The sequence below is a fragment of the Trypanosoma brucei genome, chromosome 8 (assembly GCF_000002445.2).
Source record: "Trypanosoma brucei brucei TREU927 chromosome 8, complete sequence".
In the NCBI taxonomy this organism is placed as follows: Eukaryota; Euglenozoa; class Kinetoplastea; order Trypanosomatida; family Trypanosomatidae; genus Trypanosoma; species Trypanosoma brucei.
The window spans coordinates 1,384,530-1,403,282 of NC_007281.1; the positions used below are offsets into that span (position 1 = coordinate 1,384,530).

At 46.0% G+C, this 18,753-nt stretch overlaps 4 protein-coding genes and 1 pseudogene across 4 annotated transcripts, besides 11 other annotated features; all 5 read right to left on the reverse strand.

Annotated features, from left to right (window-relative positions):
- Nucleotides 1-18: part of a microsatellite that runs on past the window's edge.
- Nucleotides 1-10,640: part of a sequence feature (Number of repeated genes in array uncertain. May contain five or six units) that runs on past the window's edge.
- Nucleotides 1-18,753: part of a sequence feature (sequence corresponds to BAC RPCI93-4A8) that runs on past both edges of the window.
- Nucleotides 922-950: a sequence feature (AT_rich).
- On the reverse strand, nucleotides 1,574-2,950 carry Tb927.8.4720 (amino acid transporter, putative; the record flags this gene model as incomplete). Its single annotated transcript, XM_842210.1, has 1 exon — nucleotides 1,574-2,950. The coding sequence occupies one exon, from the start codon at nucleotides 2,948-2,950 to the stop codon at nucleotides 1,574-1,576; it is 1,377 nt and encodes a 458-aa protein (XP_847303.1).
- Nucleotides 2,970-3,001: a microsatellite.
- Nucleotides 3,905-3,933: a sequence feature (AT_rich).
- Tb927.8.4730 (amino acid transporter, putative) lies at nucleotides 4,557-5,933 on the reverse strand (the record flags this gene model as incomplete). The annotated part of the gene is made up of 1 exon (XM_842211.1): nucleotides 4,557-5,933. The coding sequence occupies one exon, from the start codon at nucleotides 5,931-5,933 to the stop codon at nucleotides 4,557-4,559; it is 1,377 nt and encodes a 458-aa protein (XP_847304.1).
- Nucleotides 5,953-5,984: a microsatellite.
- Nucleotides 6,888-6,916: a sequence feature (AT_rich).
- On the reverse strand, nucleotides 7,539-8,915 carry Tb927.8.4740 (amino acid transporter, putative; the record flags this gene model as incomplete). Its single annotated transcript, XM_842212.1, has 1 exon — nucleotides 7,539-8,915. The coding sequence occupies one exon, from the start codon at nucleotides 8,913-8,915 to the stop codon at nucleotides 7,539-7,541; it is 1,377 nt and encodes a 458-aa protein (XP_847305.1).
- Nucleotides 8,935-8,966: a microsatellite.
- Nucleotides 9,870-9,898: a sequence feature (AT_rich).
- Nucleotides 10,521-10,640, reverse strand: Tb927.8.4750 (annotated as a pseudogene).
- Nucleotides 11,888-12,685, reverse strand: Tb927.8.4760 (hypothetical protein, conserved; the record flags this gene model as incomplete). The annotated part of the gene is made up of 1 exon (XM_842213.1): nucleotides 11,888-12,685. One exon carries the CDS (start codon nucleotides 12,683-12,685, stop codon nucleotides 11,888-11,890), a length of 798 nt encoding a protein of 265 aa, XP_847306.1.
- Nucleotides 14,800-14,820: a sequence feature (AT_rich).

The window sequence follows — 18,753 nt, forward strand, 5'->3', positions numbered from 1 at the left end:
TGTGTGTGTGTGTGTGTGCTGCTTGATAGCTTGATGACTGAAAAGGGAAAGAAAAGAAGCGAGCTAATTCGTACAACGGAAGTAAAGACTGCCAAACACATGAATACACAAGTACCAAGAGTTCTTGCACACCCAGACAAGAATCTACTAAACTCACGGGCATAGCTACTTGCATATCGAAAAAAGCACCACGTTATTTGAAGGGGCATTCAACTCATGGCGACAAAGGAAGACACAAGAAGGTGGTTTCTACGTGCACCAGACAAGTGTCAAACATGACGCACAAATCGCAGCATCATCAGAGAATGAAACACAACGTGTGTCACACACTGCTTCTGCTTACCCCGACAGAAAACAAAAGCGGATAACAAATACAACAAAAAAGGAAGGGAACTAAACAAAAATAAAGGAGCACATTGGAGCGACACGAACGCTGGAGTAACGTATTGTTGGCTTGGCGATTGATAAAACGCGTAACCAACCCTTCACTTAACCCTGTGGGAACATGTTGTACAAAGGTAGAACATCTTCCAGAGTACGTGTTAGGTTACACGTGACACCAACTCCATCCAGCAATCAACATTCATTCGTGTGGCAGAGAGAAGTTGATACACACATGTTTTCTGTGAGGAATAGAAACATGAGTATATATAGATAATGCTTTACGCCACGGCTTCGCAATGGAAAACAAAATAACAAATGAGAAAGCATCCTTCCTTGGCCCTCCCCTCTACCTGCGAACCCAAAAACAGGGAACTGCCTGATGGAGACATAGCGCAAAGTAAAAAATAAAAATCGTAACAGAAAGGGAGAAACACTCCAGTAGCGGCCCACGAAGATGTAGTGCAACACAAGGAAGCCACTTTGTGTCACACAATGCTGAGGAAAGAGATATACGCTAAAAGTTCTTTTTAAAAGTTCTAAAAAATAAAATATATAGATATATATATGCCTCCGCTAAACCAACAAAATAATAATAAAGAATATTTTCCCATTTCGTCTTATTTTTTTTTTTCTGTCTCATAGTTATGCATCACTCACAGCACCTGCCGCCACCATCCCTACCGTAAATAAACACGAGGAATTAACCTCTCCGCCACAGGGATTTTGTTAAGAGGAAGGAGCCACTTTACGCAGGTCAGAGAAAACAAGGTATGAATCCATAAATACATAACTCTGTATGATAGAGGTGGGCACGCCGTTGCAAAGTGGGCATTAGCTCCTCGTTAACACGGAAACAAACTTATTAAAAAAGAAAACGTTAACGGTGTAAGCAAATTTTCCCCGCTTACACAAACATATTCACCCAACACTGAACACAGTAAAAAGAAGAAAAGAAGAGGCACCTCAAATAAATATGCTTATATACCTATACGTAACACCTAACAGTTGCATTTTGTCTACTCTTACACCACACTAAAGGTCATGCAACTGCTTATCATGCATGACACAAACACATGGAAAAAACAACACAGTAGAAAAAAATTTAAAAATTACCATCACACGACAGAGTTTGCCTGATTATTGCCGTCACTTGCTGCATGCTCCCACTCTAACAAAGGGCCAATGTTGATTACACAGCCACATTGTAGATTGAGGCAGCCGTACCAAACACCACAGCGATCACTCCCGATATAAGGAGGAGGTACGTACACACGTAATTTACCACACCCACCTGAGAAATGCCCCAGTTACCACAGTACATCCGGTACAATGCGGGAATGCAGAAACCAAGGACACCACCGCAGAAACTTCCCAAAAGACCAAATACGGTATTCAGGTCGGGAATGAAGAGGCCAAGGAGCAGAGCGCATAGAGCCATGCTACCGCAAAACAGGCAGTTCTTCCATGTTTCAAGTGTGTTCAAATCCCACCCAATGATGTAATAGCAGCAATCACGGGCTGGTTGCATGCATAGTGAAAACCCAACACAGATCTTCAGCAACATGCCCGCAAACGCAATTGCCATCATCACGTCACCCTTCACGTCATAAATCTCAAAGACAGTTTCTACAGATTTGTTCCCAACATCCGTATAACCGAAGAAACCCGCAATGATGTACACCACACAACACATACTCATGGAATACGTTGTGTGGAGTGTCATGCGCCTTGCGCTCGGTTTGCGCATCTCCGAGTAAATGGAAAAACAGTTCATATGGCACAGGTATGAAAACATGAAGATTGACAATCCCTCAATCGCCCTGTTCCCAGATTTAAACATCTCAACATCCTCGGGAAGTTTCCCATCCTTTAATCCATTTTTCGCGGAGTGCACAACAATGCAGATGACAAAATAAAAAACGAATAGCACAGCGATAGCGGAAGCGTAACGTAGTGAGTTGATTTCCTTGGGTAACGAGAGTGAAAACATTCCAACAAACCATATGATAGACGTGATCACGCGATTGCCCGTCTTTCCCTGAAAGAACTCCAATGCAGAGGACCCAGATAGCACAGAGTCCACAAGGTAACCGGTAGCAATTACATAACTCACGCACGTCCCAAAGGTGAACAACCACGAGACCGATATAGTGAAGTAATCCCACCCGGGTCCAAAAAGGTTCCTCGAGAGATCCGCATATGAGTTGTACCCTGTCATTTCTACTGCCTGCATCATCAGCCCAACGGAGTATATAGTCAACACAGTTACAGTAATTAGAATGAGGATTGATGGGATCACACCACTCATCTGAAAAGCGATAGCGAGACTTATGACTCCAGCCCCCAATGTGGCACTCCCAAGGTTAAACGTTGTCGAAAGGGCACCACCATGGGGAATGATTGCATTTATACATTGCATGAATTTGGAGTCTGTTGTCGGAGTGTCACCATTCTTGTGATGACTTTTCTCGTCTGCCGCTGACATCGCGCCGTATCCCTCACCCTCATCGGTAACAACCTCCGTGTGGGCCTTTCCAGAGCCTAATGGTTCTGTAGGGCTCAGCATATTTAAGAGGTGGGTTTGCTGCGTGTGTACGTTTGTGTGTGTGTGTGTGTGCTGCTTGATAGCTTGATGACTGAAAAGGGAAAGAAAAGAAGCGAGCTAATTCGTACAACGGAAGTAAAGACTGCCAAACACATGAATACACAAGTACCAAGAGTTCTTGCACACCCAGACAAGAATCTACTAAACTCACGGGCATAGCTACTTGCATATCGAAAAAAGCACCACGTTATTTGAAGGGGCATTCAACTCATGGCGACAAAGGAAGACACAAGAAGGTGGTTTCTACGTGCACCAGACAAGTGTCAAACATGACGCACAAATCGCAGCATCATCAGAGAATGAAACACAACGTGTGTCACACACTGCTTCTGCTTACCCCGACAGAAAACAAAAGCGGATAACAAATACAACAAAAAAGGAAGGGAACTAAACAAAAATAAAGGAGCACATTGGAGCGACACGAACGCTGGAGTAACGTATTGTTGGCTTGGCGATTGATAAAACGCGTAACCAACCCTTCACTTAACCCTGTGGGAACATGTTGTACAAAGGTAGAACATCTTCCAGAGTACGTGTTAGGTTACACGTGACACCAACTCCATCCAGCATTCAACATTCATTCGTGTGGCAGACAGAAGTTGATACACACATGTTTTCTGTGAGGAATAGAAACATGAGTATATATAGATAATGCTTTACGCCACGGCTTCGCAATGGAAAACAAAATAACAAATGAGAAAGCATCCTTCCTTGGCCCTCCCCTCTACCTGCGAACCCAAAAACAGGGAACTGCCTGATGGAGACATAGCGCAAAGTAAAAAATAAAAATCGTAACAAAAAGGGAGAAACACTCCAGTAGCGGCCCACGAAGATGTAGTGCAACACAAGGAAGCCACTTTGTGTCACACAATGCTGAGGAAAGAGATATACGCTAAAAGTTCTTTTTAAAAGTTCTAAAAAATAAAATATATAGATATATATATGCCTCCGCTAAACCAACAAAATAATAATCAAGAATATTTTCCCATTTCGTCTTATTTTTTTTTTTCTGTCTCATAGTTATGCATCACTCACAGCACCTGCCGCCACCATCCCTACCGTAAATAAACACGAGGAATTAACCTCTCCGCCACAGGGATTTTGTTAAGAGGAAGGAGCCACTTTACGCAGGTCAGAGAAAACAAGGTATGAATCCATAAATACATAACTCTGTATGATAGAGGTGGGCACGCCGTTGCAAAGTGGGCATTAGCTCCTCGTTAACACGGAAACAAACTTATTAAAAAAGAAAACGTTAACGGTGTAAGCAAATTTTCCCCGCTTACACAAACATATTCACCCAACACTGAACACAGTAAAAAGAAGAAAAGAAGAGGCACCTCAAATAAATATGCTTATATACCTATACGTAACACCTAACAGTTGCATTTTGTCTACTCTTACACCACACTGAAGGTCATGCAACTGCTTATCATGCATGACACAAACACATGGAAAAAACAACACAGTAGAAAAAAATTTAAAAATTACCATCACACGACAGAGTTTGCCTGATTATTGCCGTCACTTGCTGCATGCTCCCACTCTAACAAAGGGCCAATGTTGATTACACAGCCACATTGTAGATTGAGGCAGCCGTACCAAACACCACAGCGATCACTCCCGATATAAGGAGGAGGTACGTACACACGTAATTTACCACACCCACCTGAGAAATGCCCCAGTTACCACAGTACATCCGGTACAATGCGGGAATGCAGAAACCAAGGACACCACCGCAGAAACTTCCCAAAAGACCAAATACGGTATTCAGGTCGGGAATGAAGAGGCCAAGGAGCAGAGCGCATAGAGCCATGCAACCGCAAAACAGGCAGTTCTTCCATGTTTCAAGTGTGTTCAAATCCCACCCAATGATGTAATAGCAGCAATCACGGGCTGGTTGCATGCATAGTGAAAACCCAACACAGATCTTCAGCAACATGCCCGCAAACGCAATTGCCATCATCACGTCACCCTTCACGTCATAAATCTCAAAGACAGTTTCTACGGATTTGTTCCCAACATCCGTATAACCGAAGAAACCCGCAATGATGTACACCACACAACACATACTCATGGAATACGTTGTGTGGAGTGTCATGCGCCTTGCGCTCGGTTTGCGCATCTCCGAGTAAATGGAAAAACAGTTCATATGGCACAGGTATGAAAACATGAAGATTGACAATCCCTCAATCGCCCTGTTCCCAGATTTAAACATCTCAACATCCTCGGGAAGTTTCCCATCCTTTAATCCATTTTTCGCGGAGTGCACAACAATGCAGATGACAAAATAAAAAACGAATAGCACAGCGATAGCGGAAGCGTAACGTAGTGAGTTGATTTCCTTGGGTAACGAGAGTGAAAACATTCCAACAAACCATATGATAGACGTGATCACGCGATTGCCCGTCTTTCCCTGAAAGAACTCCAATGCAGAGGACCCAGATAGCACAGAGTCCACAAGGTAACCGGTAGCAATTACATAACTCACGCACGTCCCAAAGGTGAACAACCACGAGACCGATATAGTGAAGTAATCCCACCCGGGTCCAAAAAGGTTCCTCGAGAGATCCGCATATGAGTTGTACCCTGTCATTTCTACTGCCTGCATCATCAGCCCAACGGAGTATATAGTCAACACAGTTACAGTAATTAGAATGAGGATTGATGGAATCACACCACTCATCTGAAAAGCGATAGCGAGACTTATGACTCCAGCCCCCAATGTGGCACTCCCAAGGTTAAACGTTGTCGAAAGGGCACCACCATGGGGAATGATTGCATTTATACATTGCATGAATTTGGAGTCTGTTGTCAGAGTGTTACCATTCTTGTGATGACTTTTCTCGTCTGCCGCTGACATCGCGCCGTATCCCTCACCCTCATCGGTAACAACCTCCGTGTGGGCCTTTCCAGAGCCCAATGCTTCTGTAGGGCTCAGCATATTTAAGAGGTGGGTTTGCTGCGTGTGTACGTTTGTGTGTGTGTGTGTGTGCTGCTTGATAGCTTGATGACTGAAAAGGGAAAGAAAAGAAGCGAGCTAATTCGTACAACGGAAGTAAAGACTGCCAAACACATGAATACACAAGTACCAAGAGTTCTTGCACACCCAGACAAGAATCTACTAAACTCACGGGCATAGCTACTTGCATATCGAAAAAAGCACCACGTTATTTGAAGGGGCATTCAACTCATGGCGACAAAGGAAGACACAAGAAGGTGGTTTCTACGTGCACCAGACAAGTGTCAAACATGACGCACAAATCGCAGCATCATCAGAGAATGAAACACAACGTGTGTCACACACTGCTTCTGCTTACCCCGACAGAAAACAAAAGCGGATAACAAATACAACAAAAAAGGAAGGGAACTAAACAAAAATAAAGGAGCACATTGGAGCGACACGAACGCTGGAGTAACGTATTGTTGGCTTGGCGATTGATAAAACGCGTAACCAACCCTTCACTTAACCCTGTGGGAACATGTTGTACAAAGGTAGAACATCTTCCAGAGTACGTGTTAGGTTACACGTGACACCAACTCCATCCAGCAATCAACATTCATTCGTGTGGCAGACAGAAGTTGATACACACATGTTTTCTGTGAGGAATAGAAACATGAGTATATATAGATAATGCTTTACGCCACGGCTTCGCAATGGAAAACAAAATAACAAATGAGAAAGCATCCTTCCTTGGCCCTCCCCTCTACCTGCGAACCCAAAAACAGGGAACTGCCTGATGGAGACATAGCGCAAAGTAAAAAATAAAAATCGTAGCAAAAAGGGAGAAACACTCCAGTAGCGGCCCACGAAGATGTAGTGCAACACAAGGAAGCCACTTTGTGTCACACAATGCTGAGGAAAGAGATATACGCTAAAAGTTCTTTTTAAAAGTTCTAAAAAATAAAATATATAGATATATATATGCCTCCGCTAAACCAACAAAATAATAATCAAGAATATTTTCCCATTTCGTCTTATTTTTTTTTTCTGTCTCATAGTTATGCATCACTCACAGCACCTGCCGCCACCATCCCTACCGTAAATAAACACGAGGAATTAACCTCTCCGCCACAGGGATTTTGTTAAGAGGAAGGAGCCACTTTACGCAGGTCAGAGAAAACAAGGTATGAATCCATAAATACATAACTCTGTATGATAGAGGTGGGCACGCCGTTGCAAAGTGGGCATTAGCTCCTCGTTAACACGGAAACAAACTTATTAAAAAAGAAAACGTTAACGGTGTAAGCAAATTTTCCCCGCTTACACAAACATATTCACCCAACACTGAACACAGTAAAAAGAAGAAAAGAAGAGGCACCTCAAATAAATATGCTTATATACCTATACGTAACACCTAACAGTTGCATTTTGTCTACTCTTACACCACACTAAAGGTCATGCAACTGCTTATCATGCATGACACAAACACATGGAAAAAACAACACAGTAGAAAAAAATTTAAAAATTACCATCACACGACAGAGTTTGCCTGATTATTGCCGTCACTTGCTGCATGCTCCCACTCTAACAAAGGGCCAATGTTGATTACACAGCCACATTGTAGATTGAGGCAGCCGTACCAAACACCACAGCGATCACTCCCGATATAAGGAGGAGGTACGTACACACGTAATTTACCACACCCACCTGAGAAATGCCCCAGTTACCACAGTACATCCGGTACAATGCGGGAATGCAGAAACCAAGGACACCACCGCAGAAACTTCCCAAAAGACCAAATACGGTATTCAGGTCGGGAATGAAGAGGCCAAGGAGCAGAGCGCATAGAGCCATGCAACCGCAAAACAGGCAGTTCTTCCATGTTTCAAGTGTGTTCAAATCCCACCCAATGATGTAATAGCAGCAATCACGGGCTGGTTGCATGCATAGTGAAAACCCAACACAGATCTTCAGCAACATGCCCGCAAACGCAATTGCCATCATCACGTCACCCTTCACGTCATAAATCTCAAAGACAGTTTCTACAGATTTGTTCCCAACATCCGTATAACCGAAGAAACCCGCAATGATGTACACCACACAACACATACTCATGGAATACGTTGTGTGGAGTGTCATGCGCCTTGCGCTCGGTTTGCGCATCTCCGAGTAAATGGAAAAACAGTTCATATGGCACAGGTATGAAAACATGAAGATTGACAATCCCTCAATCGCCCTGTTCCCAGATTTAAACATCTCAACATCCTCGGGAAGTTTCCCATCCTTTAATCCATTTTTCGCGGAGTGCACAACAATGCAGATGACAAAATAAAAAACGAATAGCACAGCGATAGCGGAAGCGTAACGTAGTGAGTTGATTTCCTTGGGTAACGAGAGTGAAAACATTCCAACAAACCATATGATAGACGTGATCACGCGATTGCCCGTCTTTCCCTGAAAGAACTCCAATGTAGTGCACCCAGAAGCAACAGAGCCGACAAGGTAACCGGTAGCAATTACATAACTCACGCACGTCCCAAAGGTGAACAACCACGAGACCGATATAGTGAAGTAATCCCACCCGGGTCCAAAAAGGTTCCTCGAGAGATCCGTGTATGAGTTGTACCCTGTCATTTCTACTGCCTGCATCATCAGCCCAACGGAGTATATAGTCAACACAGTTACAGTAATTAGAATGAGGATTGATGGGATCACACCACTCATCTGAAAAGCGATAGCGAGACTTATGACTCCAGCCCCCAATGTGGCACTCCCAAGGTTAAACGTTGTCGAAAGGGCACCACCATGGGGAATGATTGCATTTATACATTGCATGAATTTGGAGTCTGTTGTCGGAGTGTCACCATTCTTGTGATGACTTTTCTCGTCTGCCGCTGACATCGCGCCGTATCCCTCACCCTCATCGGTAACAACCTCCGTGTGGGCCTTTCCAGAGCCTAATGGTTCTGTAGGGCTCAGCATATTTAAGAGGTGGGTTTGCTGCGTGTGTACGTTTGTGTGTGTGTGTGTGTGCTGCTTGATAGCTTGATGACTGAAAAGGGAAAGAAAAGAAGCGAGCTAATTCGTACAACGGAAGTAAAGACTGCCAAACACATGAATACACAAGTACCAAGAGTTCTTGCACACCCAGACAAGAATCTACTAAACTCACGGGCATAGCTACTTGCATATCGAAAAAAGCACCACGTTATTTGAAGGGGCATTCAACTCATGGCGACAAAGGAAGACACAAGAAGGTGGTTTCTACGTGCACCAGACAAGTGTCAAACATGACGCACAAATCGCAGCATCATCAGAGAATGAAACACAACGTGTGTCACACACTGCTTCTGCTTACCCCGACAGAAAACAAAAGCGGATAACAAATACAACAAAAAAGGAAGGGAACTAAACAAAAATAAAGGAGCACATTGGAGCGACACGAACGCTGGAGTAACGTATTGTTGGCTTGGCGATTGATAAAACGCGTAACCAACCCTTCACTTAACCCTGTGGGAACATGTTGTACAAAGGTAGAACATCTTCCAGAGTACGTGTTAGGTTACACGTGACACCAACTCCATCCAGCAATCAACATTCATTCGTGTGGCAGACAGAAGTTGATACACACATGTTTTCTGTGAGGAATAGAAACATGAGTATATATAGATAATGCTTTACGCCACGGCTTCGCAATGGAAAACAAAATAACAAATGAGAAAGCATCCTTCCTTGGCCCTCCCCTCTACCTGCGAACCCAAAAACAGGGAACTGCCTGATGGAGACATAGCGCAAAGTAAAAAATAAAAATCGTAGCAAAAAGGGAGAAACACTCCAGTAGCGGCCCACGAAGATGTAGTGCAACACAAGGAAGCCACTTTGTGTCACACAATGCTGAGGAAAGAGATATACGCTAAAAGTTCTTTTTAAAAGTTCTAAAAAATAAAATATATAGATATATATATGCCTCCGCTAAACCAACAAAATAATAATCAAGAATATTTTCCCATTTCGTCTTATTTTTTTTTTCTGTCTCATAGTTATGCATCACTCACAGCACCTGCCGCCACCATCCCTACCGTAAATAAACACGAGGAATTAACCTCTCCGCCACAGGGATTTTGTTAAGAGGGAGGAGCCACTTTACGCAGGTCAGAGAAAACAAGGTATGAATCCATAAATACATAACTCTGTATGATAGAGGTGGGCACGCCGTTGCAAAGTGGGCATTAGCTCCTCGTTAACACGGAAACAAACTTATCAAAAAAGAAAACGTTAACGGTGTAAGCAAATTTTCCCCGCTTACACAAACATATTCACCCAACACTGAACACAGTAAAAAGAAGAAAAGAAGAGGCACCTCAAATAAATATGCTTATATACCTATACGTAACACCTAACAGTTGCATTTTGTCTACTCTTACACCACACTAAAGGTCATGCAACTGCTTATCATGCATGACACAAACACATGGAAAAAATAACACAGTAGAAAAAAATTTAAAAATTACCATCACACGACAGAGTTTGCCTGATTATTGCCGTCACTTGCTGCATGCTCCCACTCTAACAAAGGGCCAATGTTGATTACACAGCCACATTGTAGATTGAGGCAGCCGTACCAAACACCACAGCGATCACTCCCGATATAAGGAGGAGGTACGTGCACACGTAATTTACCACACCCACCTGAGAAATGCCCCATTTTTATATATACGTTGTGGTGTCCAGATGAATTGCTTTTCCTTCGATATATTTGTTGTTAGTACATTTTTAAATAGCTGTATTGTTGTTTCTGGTTTATTCTTTTTCTTCATTTTACTTTTTTTCTGTTCATTGTCTTTTTTTGTTTGTTGTTACGTGGATGTTTAATAGTCGATATGAGTTCGTATTCGTTAAATATATTTTTAGTGTTTCACTGCTGATTATTTTTATCTTTTTGTGTGTTGTTTTGTTTTCTGTGTATGGGTTTTTATTTACACATGCCGTTCATGGTGTTTTTTCCCGGTCCTTCTACCTATTTTTGGGACGAACACGAATGTGTTAGGTGCTTTGAAGTGACGCCTCGGTTACTGATTTCCTCGTACATGCGTTGTAGAAGGGGTGTTGCTCGTTTTTCGTTTCGCTGGTTGTGAAGAAGTTGAGTTGGTGTAGTGAGGCATCACCGCGCTCTTGTGGTACGATCCTCAAATGAGAATACGTGCACACCGTTAATTCTGTTTCAAATTCTTCTGATCAAGTCTCATTGTTATTTGTCATACCGAACGCCGGGTCACGTATAATTCTCGTGATTCATTACAAACAGTCTCGTCATATAACGAGGTCATAGTGGATATCAGCACGATTCTGTAAACAGATGTGGCACCTATCATAAGGGAGAATGTTACCGCCACAACTGAATTGTGTGGCGACATTTTCGATGGGAATCGGTAACGTCGTTCAGGCACCTTGCTGGGTGCGATACAGTAACGGTAGGAAGAATCTAGACTACCGTCACGTCCTGTATAGTGTCACCCGAAGTGACAATAAAAAGAAAGACAACAGAGAATTTCGTCACCACCAAAATTTCCAGTGGAGCGAAAACGAAGCACACCACTCGTTAGCCGGAATAAAGAGACCCCGAAAGACAAGTCACTCTACTCTAATAGGTGCCGCAGTCCGCGAAGCAAGGCTTCCTTGCATAAGCATTTTATGTATCCCTACCTTCATCATCACTTTTAATTTCCAAATAAATGCGATAATTTTTATTTTCTTGTTTCAAAAAAGAGGAAGCATGTGTGGAAGTGGGAAAGTGCAGGTAGACTATTAGCGCTACACAATCGTGAGAGGAAGAGACGCAGGCAGTGTGTAAGAGCGGGGCCACACAGTGTTATAGGTGTCACAGCATTTAAGTATGGGCACGCATATGCCAGCGTGTGCCTGTATATAGTAGTGCATGTGAGGCACTGGTTTTCCTACCTTTGTCCTCCTTTTAAATACCATTCCAAGACTGAGCTAGCTGCTTTCGGAAGAGATCGACCCCACCGTACAGGCAACCCCATCAAGAAGCAAGAAAGGACTGCGGAATCTCTTATAGCAACAATAGTTCCATTTTCACAATGTACCAACTCACAAAAACCATCGGAAAACCGGAATTCTATGAATGCTCCTTCTACGCGGAAGGAGGATAAAAAGCACAAACGTGACTGATCATTACAAGCTGATGTCTCATGGAAACTAACAGCATTTACCCCCATCACTTCCGCAACTTCGCCAGCCCATGGAAACCTACGCTCTATGTCAGATCTCGACAACACGATCGATTTTTCAATGCAAGAATTCGAATCAATAAAGTAACTTGGAAGATCGTCACGAGTAGATATAAGAAGGTTGGCGCCATCGATGAAATGGCACCCAAGAATGTCTCGATGGATCTGGTAGCAAAGTGCAATTGCTCTAGAGCTCTCACTCTCACTCCAGTAGACAGTAGGCCTCATTACCTTGCTCACCAGTGCAGTGAAAGGAGTAAGCCCCATTTTACCGCCACAGCGCAGACACACATCTTTTCCGCTCTTTGAGCAATGGAAAAAGGGACCCTCGGAGTACTCCATAAAACAAATATCACAAACGTAGCCATTTTGGTATTCGGGCTCATGATCTATTGGAAGCACTTCAAAATACCTAAAAGTGCACTTATTTTTGTCCTTCATCGTCCCTCCAATAGTCAAAAAAGAAGAAGTAATGACATAAAGTGTAAATAATACGCACCTCATTCAGTGGTTAGTGGTGGCAGTTCAAACTCAGACAATGAAAATACACGTGCCCGTGGTAGAGAAATTTCTGAGACTGTATACATGCATACAGAAATGAATAGACATGTCTATGTCCATGCAACCCCAGTAGTTCGCGACATTGAACACACAAGCACACTGAGTTTCATAACCAATGCTTCCCTGTCGTTGCGATAAGGGCTTCAATTCACTCTCGTAAGCGAAGCCCCTGTGTCAGACGCGCGGTAAACAGCCACAGGTATGAAGAGACTTTCTTCTCCCTAACACAACGCGGGTAACCAACCTCAACTTTATTCTTTAAAAGCTAAATCACTTGTACACCGCAAGGGAAAACAACTCGCCACCAACATGAATACAGCTTTGTGACATCAAGGGGTCGGAAAGCTGAAATACTTGGCCCACATTAAAGTTAAACGATCAACATACGTACGAACAACCATACATATACACTTACATGTGCAGAAAGCTGAGAAAGACGTAGACTCTTCAGATATGGAAATACTGAAGACGACGTAAGAGCGACAACAACGGATAAAGAAAGATCCCTTCTTCACAACCGCAACAGTGGCAACCAAACGGTTCGTTAAATTTTTATTCGTGATCGCAGAGTGAACAAACCATGGTTGCCCACTAACAAATATAGCAGTATCAATAACAACAACAGTCCTGACAGCCGACGCTGATACTTCCACATCCATCACAACACTAAGCACACTGGACGTACCCTAACAGTCCCTACGGGCACGTTGTCATAAAACGAGGGCCCCGGTGCTACGAGCAATAGAATACGCAAAGGTCAAAACATCAGACCCATTTCCAGCCTTTGTTTATCTGTACCTTCTGATTTTATTTATTAAGAGTGATTTTATTGCAAAAAAAACAGGAGAAGGGGGTCGTGCTTGGGTGTCAGTGCTATGCAATGTCAAATACCTACCATGGAATCGACGTTTTCACGTGCTTCCATGTTCATTTGTACATGCCCCTTCAATGGGGGAAAGTGGACATTCTCTCATCTCTCCTCCCCTGAGCAGGTTAAATAAAATTAAAAGCCGCTCCACGTCAATTGGGGGGGGGCACTTGGTTAAAACAAACAACTATAACCGGCTGCCTGGAGAGGAGGTTCAGCTGTGTGCGCAGCGTGGCGCGAACCATCAACTGAGTCCCTCCCCTAGGGACACGAAAAATGCAAAAGAAAACACTTAGTGGTTGCCCTTAACTCGCCTCAGAATGGTGGCAGGCTTGTCATGAAGAGTCATTCCACAGAGACTCTTTGACAGAGGGGATACGTAAGTCAATAGTGGCAAAGACATATTTGAACTAAGATGTAGTAATGTTGATTATCTTGCGTTTGTAGAGGAGTGACTGTCAAGCTTAGCGGTAAAGTGCATGAGTAGAGAGGAACATTCACAACTATTCCATTCACACTCCACCACGTGGTTCGAGATGGAGCGGTAAGTCACTGCATATCCCCCTCCTTTCTGTGGGATATACTGACGAAGAGGAACCTAACGATCGGTGACAATGGAAAAAAACAAAGGAAAGGCACACAAACTTTTCCTTTTCATTGACAATCACCCCTTCATTCTTACTAATACCTCATTCGAGGAAGAGGACGAAACTGATCAATTTTTTTGTTTGCTAAAAGCGAAAAAAAAAACATTGTTCTTTTTTTTTTGAGTGTTTTTGCACAGCTCCTCGAGGTGCCTTGAGCGCATATACTTCAGCACAAACACTTAATTGCAAAATGAAAAAGTTAAACCTTGGACTCTGCCAAACGCGTGTGTGCATATAATTACAAAAATAACGCACGCAAAACACTTTGTTTTCAATGTAGTGGCGGGGTGCGCAGTCAATCCGGGGTGATGCGTACGTTGCGACCGCGTTGCGCAGCATAAGTGGGGGGAGCACTCGCAGCACTCGAGGCTGTCTTATCGCACTAATAGTCACCGTGTTTCGTAGTGGGGGGAACCAGAAAGCAACATGTCTAGCACCGGACTTCGTACTGAACACTGCGGCCTCAACAACGAAGGGGGGAATGATAATAATACATAAAAGAAGTAATAAGGAAACTCCGCCGCCCCTACACACGAAAAGAGAATTTATTTATTTATTTTTATGCGCACCGGAGGTACTCCCACACCCAGATCAACGACGACGGCGAGACTCGGAGCAACCCTAACCACCCTTCCCACTCAAAACACCACTAACGGTCCCGTCCCGTTCGCGCACGGTGCGAAATAGGGTGGACGCCTCATCCCAGAACAATGTCGAGGAAAGCAAAACAACGTTGGAAACGCCGAGCTTACATCACCTATGAACACCGCCGCAGGATGGAACCCAACGAAGGAAAACAGCGACCCCCCATAACGGCAGCAGACCCGCAATAGCCCAACAACTGCAAATCGTAAACACCGGCTGAATCAGGCACCGGACGCCTCTCCATCCGCCCCTTGGCGAAGGTATATCGTGGGGGGGCTACTGTGGCATGCCGCCGTGGCACACGAAGACCGATGAAACGGCAGAACGGTGGGGAGGATTGGGAGCAGCGTCGTCCCACCGACGCGGAAAAGAAAGGACCTTCGTCCTCTCTCTGAAGCGCTGAGGGCTACGGAAGAAACAAAATGGCCCTCAAGCGCGACCCGTAGTGCTCGCCAAAGGGGAAACGGAGAAGTAAAGGGGACCCCTCAACAGCCTACAAAGCGAAGCCCCATAGGGTTCCACCTCGTTGCCCCTATGGACAACGGGAAGGGAGAACCCGTGGACCGCGTCCACAGGAAAATTGGAGAGGGCAAAAGGGAAACAGCGCCACCGAACTCGAGACCGGAAACGCCATCCACTAGCAGCCGCCTTGGCCTAAAGTCTGGCCGCGCTGCCCCACACCGGAGGCACACGCAGACATACATTTTCAAAAGCGCCTGCTTTGACATACCTCTCCGAAACGAACGTGGAGAACCAGCACCATGCACGATATCTACGGAGGGATTGAGTAAATCGGTGGGTACCCTGGTTCGAAAGGGGCTTTCATTTCACGTAGAGCAATCGGCAGACCAGCTCACGGCCGTCGCCCCATAAGTAAGCGACCAGAGTTCGAGAAGCCCCGTCCCCGTTCACTCGGCGCCACTATGCCCTTATTGGCGGGAAAACGCCTGTGCTCCTTTACCGAAAGCCGGGGTGTGCAGCGGCAGCTGCAGCAGTCACTTTCGAGCTGCGGACTTGGTGAGAAAGGAAGAAAGCGAACTGCACCCAATGCGCGCTAGGATCGCTACGAACAAGAGAATGCAAATGGGAGCATGCATCCCAGTAAGGCGAAATTGGGACAACCGGCTTGAAAGGGCACCTGGCCGGTTTGTGCCCACTTAGCCGGAAGACGAACCATAATTTAAAATTTGCGCATTGAGAGCTAAAAGAAGGAGGGGAGCACCGACAAAAAACTGTCCAGGGTCAGCCGCAAAACACGCCTACCTTCGACAGCCCAACGCAAAATAAACAAGGAAAAAAAAACCGTCTTCGACGGAACGTTGGAAGAGGATCGCCTTCCAGGAAAATTGACGTAAGTAGGGATTCCTCAAGAGGGCTGGAGAAAGTTCAGCGACGCCACTAGCTACGTAAGGTAGAAAGTGGGATCGTTTATCTACCCTCGACGGATGGGAAAATCAGACCAGTTTGCGCCGCTTACCACGCCCGCACCCACAGGAGACGGAGGGCCCCCTCCTATGGCCATATTGCCATGTGTTAACCGTGGAAGGGGCGGCGACGTTCTGGCACGGTGGAACTCCTGTTTCGTATACTGGTGAAGCGTTCCGTGCGAGGAAGCACCCCGCACACGTGTTCACACCGCCAGCAGACGCGTCTGCGCGAACCACCATCTGTAACGGGGAAAAAATGCAACACCGCCCGCTAGCAGCGTGCCCCACAGTGGTTGGTGGACCTCTGCTCCCGTCTTGAGTGACCACTGAAAAACCATGGAGGCGGCGTGTCCGCTGGTCCGCCACGATGGGAAAACCACATCACCACGGGCGACAGCGAGGCCGCAACCACCGGCCGCCCGGATACGAGGGAAAAGTTGTCTACACCGGCACTACGCCGCTGCAGAGGCAATCGCGCCACCGAGTGCGGGGTGGTTCCGTTGAGCGACAGCCCCTATACATCGCCCTTTGGAATTGGAAGCCTCCCGGCCCCCCCCCCCCCACACACACGCACACGATATCGGCAGGTACTGCGCCAACGCACGAAAGCGCGGACGTTCCGTCTACAAAATGCACCTCGGACGCACGACCAACGACAGGAACCCTGGTGGCTGAACTCCGGGGCCTCCTCCATACATAATGCCCCGGGGGGAATCAAAATGACAGCGAGGTGCGGCGGTTGGAACCGGTTGTACACAAGCGGCCGGAGAGGCCGACATATTCTGATTAATGGAAAACGATGCCTTAAGAAAAGAAGCACAAGCCACCGACAGTGCCACGGTTCTCCACCTTGTAGACGAAGACGCAGCCGTGGAGCAAGGAGGGAAGGAAGGAAGGCGGAAACGACAGCTGTACACCGAGTAAAAGGAACGCCGTGCAGCCCCACACTTGAAAGCATAAGGATATTGGAATGGCCGGCTCTCTTGGAGCCTGGCACTCGCGGTGTCGGGAGAGCTCTTTAAAGCAGTATAATCTGATAAGCCCTGATTTCACAGCGGCATCACAACAAACAAACGAACAGAAGGGGAAAAACAGGCACAACCCTCGAGTAAGCAAAGACTTTTCAGGGAACTACCAAACGGGTTTCTATAGAAAAATTCAACGAATCCTTGTGACGGTCACGGCACGATCGCAACGATATGCTGGTGCGCTAAACTGGTTTTGGCGAATCCCACTCCCCCTCATCACTCTCGCGTGGATCCAGTTTTCCTTAGATTTAGGTAACGGCATGTATAAGCAAGGCGTGTGGCGGGTTTGGTTATTAATTATTACTTAGTGCGAGAGCAGGGATCGGACATGGCTAGTTTTCTTGAAGTCGGCACCCGCTGGGGTGGAGAACAAACAGACTGAGCGAAACGGACGCCACAAGATTAGTCTGCGATTAAAACACTTTGCGGAGAAACCGGGGATTAACGGTCCCCTAGCCACTGGTGAACGAGAACCCAAAAAGAAAAAAGATGAAATGATGCAGCATACCACACGAGGAAAGTGGAAGTGCGGACGAGCCCCCAAGTTCGGCAATGAACTGATTGCGTTTTCCCCTTCATCAAGCAGGAGAAATCCATCACCATCGAGTTAGCTCCCGTGTAAAGGAGGAACGCAGCGATGCATGGCAGTTAGCCGGACGCCGCAAATGGAAGACAGTGCACCCTGAGGGGCACAGAGATAAATGGGCATTGGATACTCCCAACCCCTAACAGTAGACACTGCCGGGCCCCCCTCCTCTTTCTCGTGCGCGCGCACCGTCGCACATGTGGCAGCACTAACGATTCAGCGGAGCACGCAATTCCTGGGGGGCTCAACGCCCCCCCCCTCGCAATCACACACACACGCACACCACCGAAAAAAACACTCCCACGTCCGGAGTGAAATCGCCTGTTGGGCCTCCGCCACACTCCCGAGCCATTCCAACCTGCAGCGGCTTCGAGACCCGACAACGGCAGTAAATCGTCATAGCAAGCGCTGCAAGGGTGAAATGGTCGTCAGGAGGATGCCCTCTGACGGCGCCGGCAGCCACGCCACAGTGTCAGAGAACCGTGCTCCGTCCAAAAGGAAGTTGAGAGGCGGTTTCCTGTTCGCGTCATCGAAATGGAGAGAGCACTTGACATGTAACAACCAAAACGGCGATACGGAGGATCACTGGGGCTTGGGGGAGGGGGAAGTGCGCTTCCACAGCTGGGAACGCATACTCGCCCTCAGTGTTTGCCCACTGTTCTTACTGCCAGATGGTCGAGACAGTGGGGTGACAGCACTATGCGGCCATACTGAAGGGCATGAGGGGAAGGAAAGAACTGCTGTTGGGATTATGCTGAGAACAGTGGTAAAAATGGGAGATGAGAGCGAGTTAACGAAAGGAGGGAGCCG